This window comes from Taudactylus pleione, unplaced genomic scaffold, assembly GCF_031769625.1.
Source record: "Taudactylus pleione unplaced genomic scaffold, aTauple2 ptg001314l, whole genome shotgun sequence".
Classification (NCBI taxonomy): Eukaryota; Metazoa; Chordata; class Amphibia; order Anura; family Myobatrachidae; genus Taudactylus; species Taudactylus pleione.
The window spans coordinates 3,559,492-3,585,931 of record NW_028285714.1 but is presented as its reverse complement, the minus strand read 5'-3'; the positions used below and the strand labels follow the sequence as shown (position 1 = coordinate 3,585,931).

The 26,440-nt window shown below is 40.4% G+C and overlaps 1 protein-coding gene across 1 annotated transcript in view; it reads left to right on the top strand.

Moving 5' to 3' along the window:
• CHAT (choline O-acetyltransferase) overlaps positions 1-26,440 on the top strand; it is a 103,683-nt gene that overhangs the window by 47,397 nt on the left and 29,846 nt on the right. Inside the window, exons 7-10 of the mRNA XM_088463040.1 lie at positions 5,247-5,416; positions 10,356-10,456; positions 17,840-17,968; positions 23,941-24,063. Of these exons, the coding sequence (XP_088319166.1) occupies positions 5,247-5,416; positions 10,356-10,456; positions 17,840-17,968; positions 23,941-24,063 (523 nt within the window). The remainder of the gene's footprint in view (positions 1-5,246; positions 5,417-10,355; positions 10,457-17,839; positions 17,969-23,940; positions 24,064-26,440) is intronic.

The window sequence follows — 26,440 nt, the reverse complement described above, 5'->3', positions numbered from 1 at the left end:
GCTGTATTTGTTAGACTATTATGCATCTTTGAAAGCATGTAAATATAGGCCTGCTTGGGATGGGATTTTCCCAAGGAGTTTGCCTGTTACTTTGAAATGCAATCATTGGATAAACCCATTTGGATAAGTTTATTGCTTTGATATTTATATTCCATGGTTGGTTCAAGGTTCAAGATATGATCCATATTATTACACTCTAATTGGGAGAGGAATTCACTGCGTTAATCAGCATAATTTAGCAGTTCCTGTTTTATGTGATTCCCAAATTACTATAGCTTTCAGTTGGGATGAAGTATTTAAAGCAACCCATTCATCTAGTGACAAAGAAGGGTGGTAATCACCTGGAGTCTCATTCAATGTATGGTCTACACATCTTAAAAAAAAAGTTTTAATGCATTGCTTGTCTGAGAATCAAATGTAGATTTCTTTTTACATTGTACTTTGGAGGATGGATTTATGCTGTCTGATGATTTGATGAAGAAATCTTTGAGACTAAGATCATTACTCATTCTGTATGGCAATGGAGACAAAAGGCCCTGCACTGAAAAGCTCCCTATTTAATACCCATTAATTGTAAACATGGCGAGGAAAATGGTGTAATAAATTGGCACTACTTTTATAACCAAAAGCTAATGAAAATATAACATATGTAGATAAAATTTTATTTTGAACACTTCCTTTTCTTTGCGTGGATACCAGATGTTCTTCCATGGGATCAGGAATATGAAAAGTATATAATATGGTATAATATGTCTAAAACCTTATGTATAGACAATAAATTTATGGGTATAATAAACCATGTATATAAGTGACTGTATAGTAATAAACACTTAGGTGAGAAAGAAGAAAAAAGGACTCTTTATGGGGGCACACAATAGGTACCGAGATGTGGCTGATAGAGCAATCATCAAAATTTTGGACAAACTGATATACATACAACAAGAAACATATAATTAACTGGAGACTGTTGTCTCTCAGTATGGACAAACAAACATACATACAACATGAAAACTATATAATATGCTGGAGACTATTGTCTCTCAGTACAAAAAAATCTGTAAGGATACATTCCTCCTGGATGTTAATAAAAAGCCAGGCGAGATAATAAAGTCAGTCAATTAAATAAATAATTTGCTGAGCCAGCAATATAATGTAACTCCAGTTAAACACAGACCAGGCATGAAAAATGATAAATACAATTCATCTGTATAACAGTACCAATGCCTGCATGCACTCTGATAATTAGCCACAAAAAAATAATAAGATAATACCAATATTTTTATTCATATAACCTAAACATCAGTATATAAGCGACCAGCCAGCAAGTCAATGAGTGATTCATGTAACACATAGATCATACATAGTGCCTGGTAACACATTAGCTCTTAACATATAACATATGCCGAATTGTAAATAAGGAACACATGTATGACACTGGATAGTCTCTAATATATTTGCATTGACTGCGGTCAGATGTCAAGATAATAGGCTGATAGGATTCGTGGCCGTCTGCCCTGATGCGCCAGGCAGTGCAGGGGGTGTGCGCCACTTACCTGATCAGCGAGCTGATCCAAATTCTGTGTTTGTATATGTAATTGAGACTGACTCTATTCAGTCATTCTTGGAATCCAAATTCTGTGTTTGTATAGTAATAAACACTTACAGGTATTAACAATGACTGATGTAAGTTCATGAGAAGTCATATAGACAATGACCAACACGTTTTGTGACCAAATGTCTCTTTATCAAGGCATGGAGGTGCTCTCTAGGATAATTTCTTAAATAGGGGTCCTGTGGGTTATTTCTGGTTGGGTCATAAACCAGAATTTCCGATATATGATAATTAGTTCAGCAGCATAGATGGTGGTAATGAGTCCAGTCTGATGTGTATTGTGGGTTGCTAGGCAATCGGGACTTATGAAGAGGACTGAACTTATGAAAAGGACCAAAAGTGATGATGTTGAGTGTTGCGCAGTTGCTAGGGGATGCAGGTCTTATTTATGCAAAGCATCCTGTTGCTTGGTAATAAAATGGAAGGGATCCATTATGTAATTGGACAGCCTTTGTTGTCTTTAGTCATCTCCCTGCAGATATGTGATGTAGGTGGTATTTCTGGCATTTCAAAGGGACCTAAATTTTGCTGTGAGTGTAGTGGACTATACAGCATCTGTAAGTAACAAAACAAACTTATTAGAAATTACAGCAAAAAGATGTAAGTTCACTAAGAACAGTATTGAGATAAAATGAAGTCTCAATGTGGTTAGAGCATATCAAATGTGAGGAAGGTAAAAGGTAAAAATGAGTGGATGTAATAAATGTAATAACTACACAATTTCAGTTGAAGTCCTGAGGACATAATGTCTTTGATATAAAAATCCCCTTCATTTAAGCACAAGCTAATTTTTTTCAACATTTCTATCCATCCAATAGGTTTTATTAGTCTGTATTCCAATTAATCGTTCTATATGTTTACTATGTATGATCCTGGAATGATCTCAAAGCTGATGAGTTTGGAGTTTTTTCCTTATGTTTTATTATGGTTCAATGATGCATGTTTTGAGGGATCTGGTTGTTCTTCCAATGTAGGTCAGACCTCAGCTGCATTCTACCGGATAAACTATGTTGGTTATATGACAGGTGATGAAGTCATTTATTTTTATGGTGATATTGTTAACGGGTTAATTCTTTATATTTAGAAGTCTCTGTCTTGATGTGTCTACATCCTAGACAGGACCCACACGTGAACAGCAGGATTTTGTGATGACTAGGGTAATGAGCTTCTCTATAGCTGGTCTTTAAGATATGCAGCTTTGCAGTATATGAATTTGGCTTTTGGTGGAATTAAATTGCAGGTGCAGTGTTATAATTATTGTTTCCACCTGTTTATGCTAGGAGCCATATTTAGTAATGAAAGCCCATTAATTTTTTAGGTCAGATTGTTTGTAATTATTTATTTTCAAATCATGGTTTGTAGTGTTATGTCTTTGAAGTAAATGGTCAAATCTAGAAAGCAGATATTCTATTTTCTATGAAAAAAGGCGAGTGAGATATTCACATTAATGTTGTTCAGAAATTAATAATAATCCTTAATTTATTTGTCAGTTCTGTTCCAAATAAACAAGATATAGTCTATGTAACAATACCATATAGACAAATAGGTGCCCCAAGTTACGGTGATGTACTGTAGATGTTGTGAAGTTCACAGGAAACCATAAAAAGGTTAGTGTAACTTAGGGCAAATTTAGTACCCATTGCAGTCCCTATTTTTTGTAAATAATAATTCATGTCAAAATAAAAGAAATTGTTATCCAGAATTAATCTAATAGCTTCAATAATAAAAATCATTTCTTAGTTTAGAATGATCCATGTTATTCTGAAACCAAGAGATGGCTTCAATGCCCTTATCATGCTGATTGCACAAATAAAGTGATGCAATGTCCACTGTGAGTAGTATGATGTTAGTATCCTATTTGACATTTTGTAATTTCTTCAATGTGTCACCAGTGTTTTTGACGGAGGAAGGATTTTTTTTGTCACAATGAGCTGTAACAGATGCTTGATCAGTACCAAAAGGCTTGAAGTCAAGCTATTAGTTCCTTCATTAATGGGTCTTCCTGGATAAGATGCATATAGTCGGGGTTAAGGGACCATCCATATTTATTAAATCAAATTCATCTTTTTTCATGGCTCCATATCCATATGTTTTTAATCATCTTTTACTCTGATGGTAGGGCTATTTTTTAATTTCTGATAAGTTTCTTGGTCGAATAGTTTTCTAATGTTCTTGTTTTAATAGTCCTACTTATGTAATAAGACAACCCCACCTCTCTTATCACAGGATTAGGTGATGATATTTTTATCTTGGCAGAGATTTTTTTTTGCTTCTCCTTCTTTATTGGTCAGATTGTATTTGATTCTCTTACTTCAACATTTTCTAGTTGCTATACTGAGTTATTAAAGGTATTAATGAAGTTAGCCTTAATATGGGGATATGTTCAGTATCCTGCACAGGGGATGCTGGTGCTTAGAATACCGGCACCAGAATCTCAATACCTGTTAGAATCATGGTGCCGGCATCCCAAAGGTAAGTAGCAGGGTTGGGGGGAGGGTTAGGGGCTAGGGTTGGTCACTAGGGGGAGGGTTAGAGCTAGGTACTGGGGGGAAGGGTTAAGTTTAGGGTGCAGGGAGGGGGAGGTTAGGTTTAGGTACTAGGGGGGAAGTTATGTTCAGGCATCGGGAGAGAGGGTAAGGTTTAGGGTAGAGATAGGGGGAGGGTTAGGATACCTATCAACAGGTGTCAGTATCCTAACCCTGTCAGTATGCTGGCATCAGGATTTTGACCAATCGTAGGTATGGACACACCTGCACACATACACTCACACACACACAGAGCAGCGGTGACACTCCTGGTCTTTCATCAGGGACAAAAAATATATCAACAATGCTTACCTTATATACATACAGTACAAGACACCTTGTGCATGGAAAGGTGACGGGACTTCTTGTTGGGAGACAATGATGTCACAAACCTGCAATGTGCGTCCAGCACCAGGAGCCATCAAGAAAAGTAATATAGTACAAAACCAATCAAATAGATGCAACAATAGTAAACCCTGGATGCAAAAAAGTATCAGAAAGAACTGTACTAACCTCAGATAAGGTATATAAAGAATGGGGAGCAAATACAGTAAATATATATATATATATATATATATATATACAGTATATATATATATATATATATATATATATATATATTATAATCAGCACCAGCAGCCAGCCTTGCCTTCCTGCCTGTTTCTATGTTGCCCGTTTCTGCATCTGGATGCCATCTTGCCTGCAACAGTTTCCATCTGTCTCACCCTGGATTCTTGGGAGACAGCTTGTCATCGGTGACCATGACTACTGTGTGTTACCAGCACGCAGCACCATCATGATGTCTTTTTTTTCCGCCAAGAGAAATATTATGCAGATACTGTATATTCCACCTGATGAATTATTAGGTTTTATTTAAAGAAAGTGATTAGTGCCCTGCTTTTCAAATAGTTGGTATCTACATCAAGGAGCATTTGGACTAAAACCACAATGCCTATAAGATGACAGTGGCCACTAGGTGTTCTTAAAACTAACAATGTGGTCATGCATAATGCCCTGCTTCCATTACTATTTATATGAATTCATATTTGTGGAACTGCTCCATAAATATAAATTCATACTGAACTTTGTTTATAATGTACATTTCACAGACTCCACAAATCGTGATTCTCTTGACATGATTGAAAGATGTATGTGCCTTGTGTGCCTGGATGCACAAACAGGTCTAGAGCTAAATGACACCAATCGGGCCTTGCAGCTTCTTCATGGTGGAGGTTATGACAAAAACGGAGGCAATCGATGGTATGACAAGCCCATGCAGGTAAGTACTTCTTTCCTACTGCTTATTTATTTATTAATTATTTATTAACAGGTATTTATATAGCGCACACATATTCCGCAGCATGTAGACCGGTGTTAGAATGGTTAGAGGAAAAGGTGTGAATCCTGATCCTCCCTGATGTAGATGTAGGACTATATGCCAATTAATAATACATGTGCCTGCATTGTAATATGGCTGTTTACTATATATCTTAAATGGATAATGCCACTTGCATGCTTTCACATTACTGCATCTATGAAAACTGCAGCTTTTCAGTCTCAAACTAAATTGTGAAAATAATAAAGAGCAAGTAAATATTGTATAACAGTTCCTGGTGCATTAGATTGGACATCTCAAAATTGATTAAATAGATCCAGCAAGCCTTTATTGTTTATCCTTGGAGAAAGCATACATTTTCATATAAAGTGCTTAAGATGATGGTACTTCTCTATCTTGCATCACCCTTGCAATGTCCACAAGCCTAAACCCAGTGGTGTGATTTGTATTTCCTTGAAATATAAAGGGCCATAAGCAATAATACTTACATCTAAAGGGGTGTAACTGAGCGGCAATGGGGCAATCAAGCATATGCATAATCACACCTGTTCTTTTGTACCCAGGATAACGTTGGTGCAAGTGTGAACTGATAATAATGATGGCTATGAAACTAAGCCTACAAACAAGGGCATTTCAAATGTAGAGAAGTCTGGATATGTATTAATCTCAATGCCCACATTCTGGTTTCAGTTATGGGCAAATTGCATCCAGCTCTGCTAGGGCTATGGCTTTAAGATAATGGAGTGTCAGAGAAAATACTCACAAGGCTGTCACAGAAAATAAAGGCAAATCTCTGCATATACACAGTCCAATATATCAGCTACAAGTAAATATAGCTCAGTAATACAGTATTATACACACAGAATATGAGTATATAGTATTTTACCTGAATATTTTTATCATCACAAACTTGCCAGTTAATTTACAGTCCATTAGTTAAAAGCAAATTAAACTAAAGCAGTTAAACTGTCATATATGGAGTGGCAAAATACATGCTACAGTCCATAGGTTACAGGGCAAAAAGTTCAAGTGGCAAAGCAGTGCATGCAAGTAATTATGAGAGAGTACATTTTCTTATCTGCAAAATAATGTAATTACAAAAATGTTAAGATAAATATTTTTGATTAACCAGACAATGGTACATTGATTATTACCATTATCTTTTCAATATAGTGAATTTTGTGAAATTAGAATTACTTTAGCTTTGAATGAATTCCCCTGCCACTCTTCTTAAGACTAACAGTCTTCCACTTATTAATCTGTTCTTGTGTAATGTTGTATGATGCATTGGCTAGTGCTATCCAGATCAAACAGAAAAAAAAACACAGCACAGATGCATTGACGAAAACTTACAACATGATGGACCATCTCTTAGTTACCAATGGGAATTATTGAGTTAAAAACATTTCCATCTGGTTGCAACTAAAAATTACTAAAGTAATAATGAGTGATCCCCTTGGACCCTTAGTTTGCATGAATGTTGGTCAATCTATGAGAGAATGCATTAATATGAGTATCATGTTTTAGTAAATGTTCCAAAACTTGAAATCTGCCCAATCCTCTTTTCTTTCTTTACATTTACACTGAATTGAGACAGCTACTATAATTTTAGATAGATTAAACTCTATGCAATCACATTTTCTCACTGATGTTAAAATATGTAATTATATGAAACTAAAGCTGGGTTCACACTGTGAGATCTATTGCTCGATATATTGTTCTGACATGGACCGGAACAATATATCATACAGATTGCATAGTATGTACGTCTGATCACACGTTTTTGTGGGTCGCTTATTGCATTATCCCATTTGCTGACGCAATGAACGATATATGAAGTACAGGTACATTATTAGGACAAATCCAGTGACACATAGAGCAAAACCACCTTATTTTACAAAAAATTATTAAAATTCCATTTTAGTTATACTTCACACCCATTATTAATCATCCAATACTACCATCATCACAATTTAATGGCAATATAATACTTTGAAGAAATTTTTATTGTCTCTCTCTGATTTATATCCAATTTTATTCATAATATTAATTAACCAGTTATAGTAATCCAAACAATCCCCGTATTTCAGTAATATAACATTTATGATAATCAAGTTGTCTAGCACGTGAATCCTTTAAAAAACAAAGACAGCACATTCTGATTTTTTTTTTTTTTTACCTTGACAAGGTCACAGTATGTTTTAACCATTAATTAAACTCATTTCAGAAGCAATAATACACTATTATTTGCAACCTTTTTGTGTTTACTTTTCAAGAATTCATTATATGAGCAAAAAACTCTCAATAAAATACGGAGGATCTTTTCAGTCCATATAAAGTCAGTTCAGTGAGACTTTTCAATTTATACCTATCTCTGGGTGACTGGGATAGGAATCACCTTTGTATGTAGAACTCACTGTAAGCACCATTGTGGATCAACTTTTTTTTATTACAGGACCTAGAACACAGCATAGTGCAAAAGGATAGGTGATTTGTCAGAAAAATTGCGTTCGCAATTCTGGGTGCCTACTGCAATAATATTAGTGTTCATTCTAGCACCCTGCACCTGTCACAACCCATCCACTTCCTCTTTCTGGTGCTTCTAGCTCACTCAGCTGATAAAAAAAACTGCTAAGATACAGACCAGAGTATGGTAGAAGCACCAGAGCAAAGAACGACACCCAAGGCAGGAAAACTGAACTGTACGGTTTGTGACTGGTGCAGGGTGCTAGAATGAACACTAAATAAGTCCTATGCAACTATCTCCCCATATTCTGAGTTATATGCATCTATGCGGCCGCATCGCCCTCAGCCATCCGACCGTCATCACAAGTAATGCCACTTAAACCTACCCCATGCTTGGTACAGAAGATGGGACTAAAAATGTCAGGCACAATGCATATGCACAACTCAGAATACATTGCAACTCTGGCTACATGTAATTGAGTTACCCTTTTAACCCCAAGTAACACTCATTTAGCAGTTGGTGAGAAGCATCCAACTCAGACCCAATTGTAGCTGTGTATGTCAGCTGTGATGCATGTGCTGTTCGCTAAAAAGGATGAGATGCAGCCAAATTCGGAGAAGTGACACCAAACCAGACCCAGTTCAGAAATAACACACAAGTCATGCTTTATATTTGAACCCCGATTGTGTCATATCTACAACACAGTGAAAAAAACATTGATACAAAGGTCAAAAAATATTTAATGAATAATAAAAATGATTATGTGTAACTCTTCCATGAGGGCCTTGAACATACGCATAGAAATAATGTACGCAAAAAAAACTGACTTTTTTCTAGCATACACAACTTAATTTGTCCCTTAAAAATGTGGGAAGATTTATCAAACTTGTATAAAAGTGTCTTATTACTTATTACAAATAGGACTATGCCTTTCTGCAATGCCTTAACATCTACACCATTGAAAATCAAGCTGACAGCAAACAGATGCACAGACAAACAGTAGAAAATGCTTTGGAATTTCAGAAGGGCTCTCTATATAAATAAGTGTGATTAGGCCTCACAGAATAAGAGGGGGTAAAGCACAGCAGCATTAATTTAGGCTATACTTTTTCATCATCAGACAATGAATCTAATACAAAAGACATTAATACCATTATAGTAGAGCATAAATCTTCACTCTAGGAGATGTACATACCCACGCGTTTTATTCAGCAGTTACATTTCTTGCAAAACTTGTTTAATACATTTTACACATCCTGGAGATATTCTAGAGAAAAATGAAATGGTGTGAAGAAAATGTGGTTTATCAAAATATACCTTAAACTTATTTATATGAACCTGTTAGATTGCTTATAACATGGGTTTGGTCTATATAGAACTTAACATCTGTTTTAGACCTATGGTAATGGGGATGTAGCGGCCGTGATACCACCGGTCTAAATCCCGACGGAGGTAACCTGACAAGGGACTTAAAATAGGTGTCTTAGGTTTAAACACTAACAGGGAGGGTTAAGGTGCGAGGTTGGGAGGGTTAGGGTTAGGCTACAAGAAGGGAAGGTTAGGGGGGGGAAGGGGGGAGGGTAAGTATACTTACCCGACCCCTGTCGGAATACCAACCATTGGGATGCTGCTGTCGGTATTTTTACAGGAGGCATCCCGACAGCTGGCATTACATACCCATTCCAGGTAAAGCTAGTGCTTTTTTTTCATATCCACTAGTATTTTAAGGAAACTAAAGGTCAAACATGAGTTCACTATGCATTTGTATTACTATTATCGTCAAAATCTTTTAAATAAAATGAGCCACAATGGTTCCATAGAGCCAATGAAGGTCATAAGAATGACAAACATAAGTACAACATAACACAGACTGTATATGAATTAACTTACATACATAATTACATAGAGCAGATAGCATAATTATATAGAGAAGACAAAGAGGAGAGGACCCTGCTCATATGAAATTCAATCTATAGAGGATATGGGTGGACACAATGTGAGAATCAGGCTAAAGCTGCAGTCAGGTAGAGGGGTGGTAAGCAATTAAGGGGCATTATGATGCAATTCACTATGAATTGTGTCATCGCAGACCAGCCCCAAGCAGTAATGCTACAAATGTTACCTGGCCAGCCCCTTGACGGCTTCCCAGGAGACCAACCAGCAAAGGCTGGCAAGTATGATGCAAGACATTTTAGAGCCATGTTTTAATTCATGAGTGCTTTAGATGGATAGTATGCCTACTTTTAACAAGAATACCTTAGAAATACCAAAATATGCAACCAGTTCACGCAGATGTAATGGGTAATGAATGACAGCAAGTATCATAGTTTGTAAAGAGTTTGTTTATTCATACAAAATATTTCATAATTTTACTATTAGTATTAGTTATAACTATGCACTTTTTTCACCTTTCAGTTTGTTGTGGGAAGAGATGGTGTGTGTGGAACCATATGTGAACATTCCCCATTTGATGGAATAGTCCTTGTACAGTGTACAGAACACCTTCTGAAATACATGTGAGTTTGCTAATTATCCCCAGTGCATTTGTAGAAACTATGTGGCTCAACCAAATGATAGATCCTACTCAAAGTTGACAGAGGTGCAATCAGGTTTTCTTTATGTTTGTTTTTAACACATTACGTTTTTATATATAGGCTTCAGTCTGTTGTATTGTTCTGGATTCAGTCTGTGTAGGTCTACTGTCTCACAAGAACAGCTAAGTCTCACTTTATCATTGCAGATCCATTCATTTATGCAACATGGCTCAAGCTATCCAGGCTATGCCAAGACCATCACACAGTTTGAGTCTGCCACTTACCTCTAGAACTCTTGCAAAATTGTGACACAGCCCTTGTAATATGCACATTCCTCACTTACATAAACACATAACTCGAGTCTGCCAATTGCTTCAAGAACTACAGGCTGCTGGATCCTTGACTGAAGGTGTATTCTCAAAATTCACTGAGCATCACAGGGCAACCAGGGTCTACATCCCCACTAATTAATCATCACATTATGCAGGTTGTATGCAGTATGCATTATGCAGGTTGTATGCAGTAGGCATGTTTTTCCCTACAACCTCGTTACACCCAGGGTTTGAAACTGAATTGGATACAGACATATTGAATTACAAACCACTGGCGGAAATAAGCAGGCCAGAATTTACATTCCTCTCTCAGGACATATAAAATGGCAGTTTTTATGATATACATGTAGAAAAAGGTAGACTGTAGAAAACAGAAGCTTGTGCCTACCTTGCACATTGTACAACCAGTCAAATTGCCTTTTATCATGTCTCAATGTGCTAAGTCTTAAAACATTATATCAGCAATAAAAGTAGAGTATTTGATGAATATGTGTTGATGGAACACTAGAGTAGACCTAGAACATCTAGCCATTTTGGGTGCCTGTACTTAAAGAGTGGGTGTCCATTGCCCTTCTGCTCCATGGGAGGTTTTCTGTCCTCCCTGAGCTCGCCGTAGTTTGGTTTGATAAAACTACCCTAAGCCATTGTTTTGACACCTTAGAAAGACCTGAACATAGTACTATTATGACTTATATTAACTTTATCAGGGGGTGTTTATCTTCAAAGAGTCTGATTTGAGCTTCTTCACCTATGCATGGTTGCTGACATTCTGGCTGCTCCTTCTGGGAGGGAGCAGCCAGATCGGCATGGCAGGGGTGTTTGGCCAGAAAAAGGAGTGGGGGCGGACAGCCATTTGTCATTTGTGGACGGAGCAGGGGCAGAGCCACATGATCTCGTCATTTTGGCCCTGCCCCCCGCTACACAATGCTGATATTACAGGCATTATAAAGCAGGGGGCAGGGCCAAAATTATACGAATCGCATCATCGCTCCCCCACTGCAGGGGTTTCTCAGGTCATCGCTGGGGGGGTGTGGACGGCCACCGGGAAACTTGCCTGCCTTTCCGGGGGGCCAGGAGTGGCACCCGATGTTCGGGAGGCTCCCGGCTGAATAGAGTAGGCAAGTATGCACCTATGTTAATGGTGTGCACTGATTTTAAGATCAAAATCAGGCCCCAGATTACATGGTGTGGGCACTAGCCCTAAATCCCAAGCCATGTTTGGTCCATAGATGGTTGCTTTGCAGGACTCTCCTTTGAGAGATCAGGAGGGCCAAGGCTAACTGGTGCTGAAAATGCCACGATTTGTGATTTGTTGCAGCTGGAGGTGGGACCACAATGACGTTATTTACAGCAGGATCACATTATCACAACCCTGCTCTGCAGAAGTAGGCAGAATGTCTACTCCATTAAATTCATTCCAGTGGTTAGTCTAGTATGGTTTAGTCATTCATTCTTTGTCCTGTTATTCATGTGGAAACAGCAATTTCCACAAGATTATCATGAAATTATACAAACTTCATATTTATCAAGCCTATAACGCAGCAGATATAATAGACATTTCCTGGGTTAATGAAAGAAGCAGGACACATCACATCCCCATTCAGTGGCGTAACTTCATACCAGGTGCCCGAAGGCAAGATAAATGTTTGTGCCCCCCCCAAATTAAAATGTACCACCCCCCCAGTACCTATGCCAGCCCCTGCTGCAGCCCCCCTATGCAGTTCCCCCAGTAGTGGTCCCCCTGTGCAGTGCCCTCTGTAGAGGTCCCCCTATGCAGTGCTGCCTATGTAGTGCCCCCCAGTAATGGTCCCCCTATGCAGTACCTCCAGTAGTGGTCCCCCTTTGCAGTGCCCCCAGCAGTAAGCCCCTGTAGTGCTCCCAGTAGTAAGCCCCCTGTAGTAAGCCCCCAGTAATGCCCCCTGTAGTAAGCCCCCATAATGCCCCCTGTAGTAAGCCCCCATAATGCCCCCTGTAGTAAGCCCCCTGTAGTAAGCCCCCAGTAATGCCTCCTGTAGTAAGCCCCCTGTAGTAAGCCCCCAGTAATGCCCCCTGTAGTAAGCCCTGTAATGCCCCTGTAGTAAACCCCCTGTAATTCCCCCTGTAGTAAGCCCCCATAATGCCCCCTGTAGTGCCCCCAGTAATGCCCCCTGTAGTGATTCCCCAGCAATGAGCCCCCAAAATGCCCCCTGTAGTGAGCCCCCAATAATGCCCCTGTAGTGAGCCACCAATAATGCCCCCTGTAGTGAGCCCCCCCCCCACGAGCGCACACACATACAAAAAAAACAGTACATACCTGAAACCCCGCTCCAGTGCTGCTGCCTTCCAACCCTGGCGCCCGCTCCTCGGAACTATGGGAGTGACATCATGACGTCACTCCCATAGTGCATTGAGGGACCCGGAAGCGGAGCTCTAGAGTGAGCTCTGTTCCTCCGGCTACTGCCGGGGGGAAAGAAGGAGCCAGGCGCCCGCTGGTAACACACTCAGCGGGCACCTGGAAAATAGGGGTGCGACTGCACCCCCCGTATTGATGCCACTGGAGGTGGAGCACCGATCAGCAGCACTCCATCTCCATAGCAGTGCTTGGAACGGCCTGGGGGGACAATGGAGCCAGGTGCCCCCTTAAGGGCTGGAGCCCGGCGGCAAATGACTCCATTGTCTCCGGGAGTTCCGTCACTGTCCCCATTGTAACATTATGACTGTGCCATTACTCAAGCTCCGAAGACAGTGTGCCGGACACCGGCTGATAATTACCCAGTCCGACAGAACTGCGGTCCAAGGCAGCAGTGGGCAGCAAGCAGGGAGCCTCCGGAGCCCATGGCTGGTCTTCATGCTCCCGGCTCCTCCCCACCATCTTCTGATGCAACTGCAAGGTGCCCGGTGGCTGTGGGGGTACACGCACTGACCTGTAGGGAGATTTAAAGTGACAGGCGCACCAAATGTGAAGTCACATTTCCGCGAGAATTTTATTCTCCGTTCAATGAGAAAGAATGTTAGTTAACTGCAATTCACAAATCATGATAAAAAGACCTCTAAGGGCCTGAATCAGAGGAACGCGCACTGGTGATGGCCACAACAAAAGCGGACAATGTTTGCAGTCTATTCATTTATAAAAGATGCGCTGTGCATGCGTTCCGATGGTTACCACAAGGATTCCTGGGAGATAACACGGGGTGGCTAGCCAGATATGGGCGTGTTGTGGGAGTGCCGCTGACAGTGACTGCATCTAAAGACGCAGTAGCGCTGACACAGGACGCCATGTTCAGATGGCAGAGTTTCACTTGCCGATGATGCACCAGTGGTGTGTCTAATTACAAAATGAGACAGAATTGCGCTGCTGCCAGTGGGTGACTTAGTAGTCTCAGAATCGGCCGCGGCATTAGCATAGACACAAATGGAAAGAGATGCAGCCATGTCTGCATGTACCTCTGAATTAGGCCCTATATCTCCACTAGAACATCATTGTTAATGGGACATCTACCATTTGTGTGAAGTACTATCCACTATACAGAACTAAGAGACCGGGAGCATGACAATAAAACAAAATAATCAAAATTATTATCACATAGAGAGAAATCTAACCTTTACAAGTGAACGGTACATTTTGTAATATGTGCATACCATTATGAAATATCTTAGGAATGGGTCCCAAATCTAAACACAGAATGCAGAGATGTATGATATACACCTTATACACACAGCCTACAGGTCATTTTATACAATATTTTCAATAATTTTGTGGCTAAAACAAAGTTTGTGTACATACATGAAATTTACTTATGTTTCATATACACCTTATACACAAAGTTTGAAGGTAATACAATATTTTTAATAATTTTGTGCCTTAAATAAAGTTTGTGTATCATGCTAAAGTCATGCTAAAAAAAAATCCATATTTCTGAATATTTGTATATGGTAGACTCAAGATACCATTGCTAATAACATAATAAGCAATTATGCAATGATAGAAAATTACTATGTTTTCTATTTTTCATCTAAACTAATATAAATCTTTAGTGTCTCAGCAGCAACAATTTTACTCTGCATGATTAACAAAGTCAGTATGAATAAGACCACTTAACATGTTCATAAATTCAAGACACAAAATGAGGGATTGTAACAATAAATTAAAACTTTTTTATAAGCTTGGATAATTTGCCGTCTTGTAGCGTCTCCCCATACATTCATTTTATGCCAAATGAAGTGGCACTGAAAAGACTCTTCTGCAGAAATCTGCTGTCTTTCTAGGAGGGGAAATAAATATACTGTTGCTTCAAATGCCAGTGATCCTTGCAACAGTGAATAAAAGATTTTAGAATATCGTGGCCAACTGTGAAAAACACTGTACACTCGACTGGTTTGACTGACTCAATGAGTGCATTATTCTTCCTAGGGTATGATCAGTGCAAGAAGACAAAGGTATAAAAGTGGCTAAACGCACTTGGATTGTCAGGGTATTAACTTGTGTAAAGACAATGAATAATACATGAATAATAAAGTCTAATTTGCATTCAATATAGTGGTTATTGTACTAGGTTTAGAGGACACGGTTAATAAAAAACAATTCATTTGCATTGTGAGATTGGAACAATGAAGGAGCATATACTTTCAGTAGCTTACATTACACATTGATATGCCAGAGAGAAGAAAAGCAAAAGCAGTACTCTCTGCTAAGGGCACACTTTCAGCAATAGGCAAAAATACTGTATAACCTATATTAAGCAGAGTTGAAAATAATAACTACCACTATCAACATGTATTAGGCTCTGTATATCAAAAAATACATGTGTCTCTAGGATATACACAATGGTGTCATCAATTGCTAGAACTGCCTAGAAAAACATAATGAATGGGCCTCCTATAGTCTAATAACTAATCTAATAAATAAGGATGTTAATTCACATAACACCATAACTAATTATATATATATATATATATATATATATATATAATGTAATTGAAGCACAGGAGAAAAGTGAAGAGATTCCATAAGGTGTGATATTATTGGTGCAAGGTAAAATATACTGTAGGTGAAATTAATGTGATAAATAGTGTGATACACAGATTAAATGACATAATTACAATTATTTGTAAATAACTGAGGCCTCCTTCAGTATTAGTAACGGGAAGTTAGGAGTTAGTCTAACTTCAGTAAAGAGAGTAAAAATGAATAGTACCTGTCTGTGCACTTATCTAGATAAGGATCTGCTTTCCCTCATTTGCTATTCAAATTGAACAGGAGATGAGAGTAGTGGCACAGTGAAATCAGAGAAAGGCTGCTTCTACTGCCAGAGAAATCTCACTAGTATACCTCATGAAGCAATGGCAGTGCAGAGTAGTGTCATAGGGGAGCAGCTGATGAAAGAGCAGCAGAAATATAAGGAAAAATACCTGAGAGAAGTCTTCCCAAATTAACAAGGTTTGTTGTGTGGGGGGGGGAACCGCTATGCACACGAGGGCACCCCCTAACGAGGGCATGATACAGATTTTGCCAGGGCTTTGTTGAAGTGTGCCCTAATCAGGGAGTACTGTTCTGTTTTTGTCTTGCATACTGCTAGTTTATTCCATGGAGCACCTTTCATTTGTATATGTTCATAATGATATTAATTTTGGATTGAATTCTTGAATATAGTGCTACACTGAATATCTTTTATATAGGAACGCTAAAACATAGCACTCATTTCTCCTGTGCATTTACCCTGATCTCCTCTATTTATTTTCCATGACGTTGTTACTTAACATTGATAGCACAGGGTAGTAGTCATTATTTTGACATTCAGAATGTTGACACCATAATGTTAACATGGTTGATATATCAATATGGTCATTATGTCAGGGTTAGGGTTATTTTTAGGATTATGGTCAGGGGGTCTGATTCATAGATGGACGTAATGTTGATGTCAGACGCAGTGAAGCGATTTTTGGCCACTGTGCATGTGTCAAAGATGCACTGCGCATGCGCGGGGATGAATTAGCGATGGCGGTCGATTTCTTTGCAAAGTGAGTGACAGGAAGTCAGCATTTAGGGAGGTAACTGGGGATTGTGAGAAATACGCAGGCGTGTCAGAACCGATTCCTGGGTTTGCTCTAGGGAGCCTCTGCAAATTTGTTCATAGCTGCAGAAGCCCCTGCGTCTTAGGAGAGCCGCTCTGTCTGAGACAGCATAGACTTACATAGATGTATGATGTATGATGTACGACTGATCTTTTCAATGTTCCTGCTTTTTTACGTGAGCATCTGATGTCAGACGCTGGAGGTAGGTGTATCAGTGCACAAGGCGGCAGCTGACTCATTAGCATATTTTTGCAAGTCGGCTGCGTATGGAATTGCAGTCGCAACGGGATTTGTGTCCATAAGTCTGAATCAGTTATGGTTAAGTTGAGGGTTAGGCCGCGTTTAGGACTTAAACACTATTCGATATTATGACATGGCACATGTCGATATTGCGAATGTCGACATTCATATTATGTCGACAATTTTGTATCGTCATTCATATTATGTTGGCATTTTTGTGTCGATATTTCATACCACACCCATTGCAGAGTATGTTAAGCCTTCAAACACAGCCATTACTCTTTGTGCATGGCTCAGGAAAGTACTTATATTACTGTACTTACAATTACAGTATTTTATATTATAGCTTGTACAGAGCCGTAACTAGAGTAGTGCAACCGGTGCCATCGCACAGGGCACAACAGGGCAGGGGGCGCTGTTTGGACCTCTCAATTTTCCTGTTTATTATCATTCTCACTTGTAGCTTCCTCTTCTTTTATCCCCAGCATCTCTTGGCCTCTCCTATCTCATCCCTGGCCCTTCCCAATGAGGCCATGGTCCTTTTTCAGGTGCACTATCTTATGTCTCTATTTAAAAAATGGGGAAGGGGGGCGCCAATGCTCTCTCTGGCACAGGCCACCAAAAAGTGTAGTTACGGCTCTATAGGATTCATTGGACTTGGCTAGGTTATCCAATACTATACCTGTAGCACATCAAGCCCAAATGCCTGTCTCTTAAATACAATTTCTAATGTAATTTTCAGGAAAAGCAGCCCCAAAAAACTGGTGAGAGCAGATTCTGTCAGTGAGCTTCCTGCTCCTAGAAGGCTTAGGTGGAAGTGCTCTCCTGAGATCCAGGGGCATTTAGCATCATCAGCTGACAAGCTCCAAAGGTATTTACTATGTTTTATTCATTTTTATTTATATATCAGCAAACACTTTCTTTTCTCTCCTTACTAACATTGTCTCTTTACCACACTACTCTACCATCAAATATTATCTGTCTTTCTAGCTCCACTACTTTATCCACCGAGAATAACAATGTCTTAAAACATAAATGTAACACCATTAGTGTAAAATTGACATCTGGGGGGCCTATTCATTAAACGTAAAAATTCAATGGAGATAATTAGCTTTAGAACTCTCATGGAGTTCTAGCTAATTATAGGTGGAATTCATCATTCCACCTCTCCATAAGTATCTATTCCGAAAAGCTGTCATTTTTGCGATGACAGCTTTTCGGGAAATAGATACTTTTCCCTGCCTACACTACCTTATCGCATCTGGAAACAGTGCTGCGCATGCGCTGTTACATCTGTAAAACCAGCGCATGCACAGCACTGCCTACAGATGCGTTAAGTTAGGTACCACCCCCGACCCCCCCACCCCCCACCCCCTCCGCTCACCTTCCCCCCCCCGACTTACCTGTCCGCGCAGCAGCCTCCGGCTCCGTCCTGCTGGTCTGTCATGTGGTTTCCCTGCAGACCACATGACAGATTAGGGAAAAAAAAAAAAATTATTTTTCTAAACTTTCTTGTGCTCTGCTGGGGAGCACACATGTCCGACCAGCCTCCGGAGCCTGAGGACGGAGCAGAGCGCCGGAGGGACTCGTCGGGGGACCTGCACACGGGGATACAGGTAAGTGGATTCTGCTATCCGCCACCTCACAGTGGCGAATAGTAACTGCATCAAATTCCCGAAAATTTATAATTTTCGGAATTTGATGAATACCACAATTTCCACATCCCCATACTAATATATGGGGAGTGTGGAAATTAATGCAGGGGAACTTAGCAAGGAGATATCTGTGATATCTCCTGTGCTAAGTGGCTACATGAATACCAAAATAACGTTATTTAAGGAAAATGTCCTTAAAAATTTTATTTTTGTGTTGATGAATAGGCCCCTATGTCTTTTACTAGAGCAAAGAATGTTTATTAAATGTATCTGCCTCCAAGGCTTGTGCACAAGATCATGGTGTTCATTATTTAGGGTTGACCAAAGAATAGGGGAACGTTATTTTGGTATTCATGAACAGACTTAACACAGGAGATATCACAGATATCTCCTTGCTAAGTTCCCCTGCGTTCATTTCCACACTCCCCATACATTAGTATGGGGATGTGGAAATTATGGTATTCATCAAATTCCGAAAATTATCAATTTTCGGAATTTGATGCAGTTACTATTCGCCACTGTGAGGTGGCGAATAGCAGAATCCACTAACCTGTATCAGCATGTGCAGGTCCCCCGACGAGTCCCTCCGGCGCTCTGCTCCGTCCTCAGGCTCCGGAGGCTGGTCTGTCATGTGTGCTCCCCAGCAGAGCACAAGAAAGTTTAGAAAAAGAAAAAAAAATTATTTTTTTTTTCTAATCTGTCATGTGGTCTGCAGGGAAACCACATGACAGACCAGCAGGACGGAGCCGGAGGCTGCTGCGCGGACAGGTAAGTCGGGGGGGGGGGAAGGTGAGCGGAGGGGGGAGGGGGGTGGGGGGGTCAGGGGGGGGTACGAAACTTACCGCATCTGTTGGCAGTGCTGCGCATGCGCTGGTTTTACAGATGTAACAGCGCATGCGCAGCACTGTTTCCAGATGCAATAAGGTAGTATAGAGAGGGAAAAGTATCTATTTCCCGAAAAGCTGTCATCGCAAAAATGACAGCTTTTCGGAATAGATACTTATGGAGAGGTGGAATGATGAATTCCACCTATAATTAGCTAGAACTCCATTAGAGTTCTAAAGCTAATTATCTCCATTGAATTTTTACGTTTAATGAATAGGCCCCTATGCCTGATGTCAACAATATCGGTTCTGCTATTGTAACACTCATTCTGTTAAATGACCATCTGTGATTTAATTTAATCTCCATTTCTCTAATCTTAATTAACATTTATTTAGAAAGAGCAATATTTTAGCATGTTTGGAAATATTCACCTATTACTAACCTAAGCAAGTTGTGGTTCATATTTCTGCAGACTTAGTAGCCTTTGCTTGTTTAATTGTATCTATGAATTCATTACATAATAAATCCATAATGAGATATTTCTTGAGCAAAAAAAAAACTACACACCAAAAGGGGTCTGATCATTTTGGCAATCACCAAATGATCAGATATGTAGCCAATTTACCCATACATGCAAACAGGCCGATTGTACAAATATGGTCATTCATAATCAGGCCTAATGGGCCTGATTCATTACGGATTGCTATTGCGATCGCAGCTATGATTACACATGCAGCTAATGTTTGCAACCGCTCAGCCAGCATAGAGACGCCCACTACCGATATCTCACATCCGTAATACATTGCACTCCTGTGTATACATCAGAAACATCGAGTAACATCAGACCCTCACGCACAATTACCACAGGTCTGACCTGTCTCAGAAATTGCAAGTCTCATCGCACGCAGTGAGTACTCAAGCTGCGAATGCCATCACAGTGGCTAATTTATGCACGTCCAGGAAACGGTGCTCAAACTGACAGGCAGTTCTGTGTTTCTCCAACCACTCCCCCGTCACCACCCCAAAACGCTAACATCCCATCACTCACTCTGTGATGACCGTGTATCTGCGTATGTGATAACAGTGCGATCGCAATGCTACCCTGCTCAGGCGTACTGTGGTGCATACGCATGCGCAGTACGCACCATCGACTAATCTGCATACACGGTTGCATTTGCGATCCATGATGAATCAGGCCCAATGACCAGAATGCATGATGCAATGTCTACAAGCCGCATTTATGAGTCATAATCAGGGCTATTTTTCTGGAAAAACAGGTTAAGGAACTGGGAGTGGAGCTACTGGGGGTGAAGCTATAGAAAAACATTATATACACATATATAGTATTTAGAAAAGAAGGCACTCAAAAGGGACTTTGAAACTTATCTTATGGATTTGGCCCTGGACATTACGTCATAGTTTATGAGAGGTTCAGGAACTATGGGGTCTATTTACCAAGCAGTGATAAGTGTAGAGAGTGAACCAGTGGAGAAGTTGTCCATAGCAACCAATCAACTTTGAAGTAGCATTTATCAAGTACAGTCTATAATATAATACGTAGTATCTGAGTGGTTGCTATGGGCAACTTCTCCACTGGTCCATTTCTCCACACTTTTCACTGCTTGATAAATAGACCCCTGAGTTCCTGCTTGTTCCTGCTGGAAAATAGTGCTGCTCATAATAGTGCTGAAAGAATGCTTCTATCTAAAAAACATACAAATGTCAGGCCCATTAAGTTGCCAACAATTAAGTTGTATGACCAGGTTTGGCCAAGTTTAGTGAATGAATAAATATTGCTGCAAAACATGATAAGGCTGTTACCATTTTATCTGTCATGTCTCTCCTGCAACAATGGCTTATCAAATTTTATTTTAAGCAAAGCAAAGTGTAACTATATACCTAGTATATTTTGCAGGAGACTCAGGGAGTGAATATTGCCGAAATCGTAAAATATTGGCAAATACTGAGTGAAGCTAACCCATGAGGGTTGTTATTTGTGATGTGAGCAAGAAATTCAGCAGAGCTCATTGTTCCTGCCAATGTTGTATAAACAGTAATGAAAACAAGCATATTAAGTAGTGATTAATAGCCCCATGCACACACTGTGGTCAGAATGCTTCTTGTCTCTATAGAAAGCAATTAACAACATTGCTGTGTGTCCAATATGCTTTACTTTGATGTCACACAATGATATTAAATATGATTAACACAATGCCATATTTGTATCAAACTCAGCTGAAGTTACAAGTGTGCCCAAGTTAAATATTGCACTAATAGGCTATAACATCAAGATATCCGTTCTTGTGTCTAACGGGTAGATAAGGAGGAGCAATGAAGATCCAAAAAGGGGATAAAACATATTATTAGATAAACTATGCATTATGCTATACTGTAAATGTGTATTATTATTTCAGCTACCAGTATTATTATCATTATTTATAAGGTGTTGTAAGGGTTAACAGGGCCGTATGTAGCACAATTTTAAAGTACTATGGGTAACATTGACCTGCGTAGCATATATCATTTGTGTGTGCACTCTAGAGTAGGATATTCTGCACTGAGGGGCATGTCTAGTACTTTTCTCATCCCCCTCTCATTATTATGTCCCACGGTGCATTTTATATAGTACATGAACTCACTACACCGATTCTTCTGTGGCAGAATTAATTAGAGCATGAATAGAAGGGAGGACGCCGCTGTGCTGCTTTGTATAGTGATTCATCGGGTGACTCACTCACTGACATCTCATGGGAATACCGGAGGCATCGGTAATTGTGCGGACAGCATCCGACATGGGTGTGCCTAGGCCATATGATGAGTGAGCACACAGGACAGTTACAGACAAGTCCACAACTTTACAGATAAACAAATATACATAATAATTAGAATTATGTAGAGAACATAGTAAAGCTTAAACTTTCAGGGGTACACTTCAGAGACATTATAAAAAGATAATTATGAAATGTCATACTAGCCCGATAGTTACTAAAGTAAATGCATGCATAACCAAGACAATTCTAGTGTTTGTTTTTTTATGCTTGGTTAGCTGAGGATTAAATAGACTGCATAGTTCTAAGCTTGTGCACTTGAGAACATTCAAACTGCATAATCATTATCATTTGCTTTGTTTGCAGAACCTTTAAAATTCATGGAATGCAGAGGTCAAATATACTGTTCTGTACGTACTAGTACTGTGGGCGGGATGTACTAAAGGGTAAAATGCAGTAAAACCCTGAAAATACAGTTATCGGGGGTTTTACAGCATTCCCCAAATGTACTAAGCACCAGCTTCGTACCAAAGGGTAACGTCACCTTCAGATGGCGTTACCCTATAGAAGCCTATGGGCTTCTTATCAGGACCCTCTTTCTTGGGAGGGATCCAGTTGGATCCCCCGCTGCCCGAGGCCTTCTGTGCATTTTCAGGAGGACAGCAGAGGGACTTCTGGGTGTTATACCCGGAAGTCCCTCTGACCAGAGCCATTGCAAAAGGTAGTGTATCCCCTTCAGTATTTGTACCTGGAAGTGAAGTGAGTGTGGGCAGAAGTGTGGTTCCATGCACATAAAGGCCACCAATAGAAGAAACTTGGCCCCTCGTGGGCTCGCTATGCTCACCACACTTCAGGCACGGTGGCTCGCATTGCTTGCCACAGGATTATATTCCCCCTCTATGTCCATGTGGATAGTAGGGAATGCCATTGGAAAGTAACTGATGACGTCAGGGTACATCTACGGAAGGGGTTCTATCCACTACCAAAGGACAGCTCTTATCAGGAGACCTGTCCTTTGCGAAATTCTAGGTACATACCGCGGTAATGAACCGCGGCATGTATCTGAAGACAGGCGGGATGTACCGCATCGCAGATGCAATGCTTAGTACATCCCGCCTTAGTTGAATCTCTAAAAATCTTCAGGTTGACGCACAGAGCATTCCCTCATACCAATTACTCCTCTTAAATTTGAACTTGTTACGTTTTCTTAAAATGTACTGCTTAACTATTATCCAATCCTGTTTTCTAATGCATTTTTGTGCTTGGATCTATATGTCTGACTGCTTTATTTCATGCACTAATGCCTGCATATGCACAATAGACAAGCCGGGTCCGAATCCAGGCTTAAAGTGATAGTAGAAGCTATAACTGTGTTTTTTACACTTCCCCAGGATGGATTCTCATCGGAGCCACTGTGCCAGCAAGACAATTTTGATAAATAGTCACAAAAAGACCACCCATGCTGCAAGTCCATACCCCCTTTTCTGTGTGAGCGCACATAAAGAATGCTGGGGGCATATTGATGTCCCCAGTGCATCCCTGCATACAGCTCATTACATTTGTCTAATATGTAAAGCTTTTTTTTTTTTTTACAGGATTGTGAATAATCTTGATTTTACAGTGTATAAGTTTAAGAACTATGGAAAAGAATTCATAAAAAAACAGAGAATGAGCCCAGATGCCTTTATTCAGGTGTCCCTTCAGCTTGCATTCTACAGGTAAAGGGAACAAGTATATATTTATTATATTTGGAAGTGATAATATTTTTATTTACAAAAAGTATTTACTTTGAAATAAGTAGGAGCAGTTTAGTGACTGTATTCTCACTTTTCTACCAAATTTGTAACTATTTGGGTAGTGTTATGGGTCAGAAAGGGAGCAGTTTGGAACAGTTGCATTAATGTAACAAATGTTTATGCAGAGTCCGCACTGCCACAAAGTAAATTGTGTCACCAGAGAATAAAAAAGTATGGTTTCTTGTCACCACAGCAGCACCACATTGAGGGCCTCATTCAGAGGCGGTCGGAGGATGCAAGAGGTCGCTCAGAAACTGGGCGGCCACTTGCATCCTGACCCCCCGCCTCTGTTGCGGTCATTAGGCTGTTGGTTAACACCCACAGCTCTAACGACCGCTCTCTGACCATCACGACCATCGGGGCTTACGACGAGACCCTAGGGTAGGGTCTCACTTGTCGTAAGCCCCGGAGAGCTTCTGGCTCTGTCAGAGCCGGAAGCTCTCCACTGACATCACTGCTGTCAGTGGGGCCTCCCCCAAACGGTAGGCATTCCCTTGGGAATGCCTCCATTTGGGCTGCCACCCCCCCGGCCCGCCTTCCAAACGGGGCGAGCTGTCAATCAACATCGACAGCTCGCCCCCTTTGGATCGAGACCCGCTACGACCGGCGCTGTCGGTCGTAGCGGCTCACACGCATGCGCACGACGGCGCCGGCACCGTCGTGCGCATGCTCTGTGGGGGGCCATCGACCCGGCCCGAGCGCATCGGCGCTAACGACCGGGTCTGAATGACCCCCTGAGTTCTGACTGTAATGTAAAGGGCTGAAGCAAGCAGCTTTTTACTTGTATACAGGGTTCCGAAATTCATGGGGCACTGCACAGTATAATGGCTGCTGGTTAGATTTAGATTTATCTCCATTTGTTTGCTCCATATCCTAAATAAGTTACAGATCTGAGATTCGTTTCTACATTTCATGCTCCTACAAGCTGCTCAGATTGTCTCCCTTCCGGCCCTCCCTTCTCTGTGATCATCTTCTGTCACCTCCCCTTTCTTGTCAGATTGATTACATTCACCTCTTTAATTCCCTCCCCTGTACCCTGTCCACTCCTTTCTTATTGGCTTCTGTCACCAGCCCTTTCCTCTCCTTTTCTTAATGGCTTCTGTCACTGGCCCTCCTGATTGGCTTTGCCCTTCCCTTCTCCTTTCTTATTGGCCTCTGTTACCCCCCCTCTCTGATCTGCACTTTCCTATCCCCTCTCCTATTTGATTGCCCTCCCTTCTTCTCTCCTCATTCATTCATTCATTCATTGTGCTTCAATGGACTTAAAAGTAACACATCTGAGGTAAAATCCTAAACTTCAATTATAAGGTATGAGTTTTAAAAAAAAGTAACTGCTTTGCTATTTAAAGTAATGGAGGTGTTCCCAGGCATGACCACAAAGTGTTATTTGAAAGGTTTTTTAAAAAATATTAGGACACTTGAAATAATAATAATAGTGGTAGACAGAACATGATTAGTAGTACTCACATTAATATACACTGTAGGTGCAATGTATATTTGCAAAGTAGGAGCATAGCTGAGAAGGGAGCTTCCCATAGGTGTTCCCACTCTATTGAAAGCTGCTTGGGGCAGTAATTGAAGTAATTTGCTGTGCACCTTGTGGCATGTCACTCTAGCACATGTATTCTGTCAATTTAAGTTAAATGATCAGAATATATAATACAATCTCTTCTATTGGCTAATAACAATGATTCAAAGGAGATAAAAGTCAGATCCTAGCTGTTATACATAAATAGAGCAGTGCCAAAGGAGCTCACCCCTTAATGTCAGTGTATCACCAAAGTATTCTACTCCACCAATGGGACCTCAATGTCCAGCATGATACTGCCACTGTGAGCTGTTTTTCTCTTCACTTCAGTATTCCCCCACAGGCTGGCCATACCCCACTGGCACAGTTCAGTACAGGGAGGGGGAGGGGGTGGCTATGACAATCAGTTTCTCTGGCACCAAGGTTCCACGCTACTCCACTACTTGTAAATATGCCAGCTGCTGCTTTTCCATGTTTGTAATTGGTTGGGGGTGTAACACCTGACTCTGCTGATACAGCCATCCAAATTCCTAAGAATAGATAGGGGGGAACTACCTCTATTGCACTGTGTATGGGATATTGTGCAGCTTACTGTAAATTATATGCACATTCGAATTCACTGATTACATGATTACATTACATTCTATGCCTATCCCGGGGAATATCTGGAGGGTACGTGCAAGTGGGAGCATTCATTAAGCCTCATGCCCTCTGCGCAATACTATGAATTGCGGGCATGGCTTTATGACACAACTCATTGTGAATTGCGTT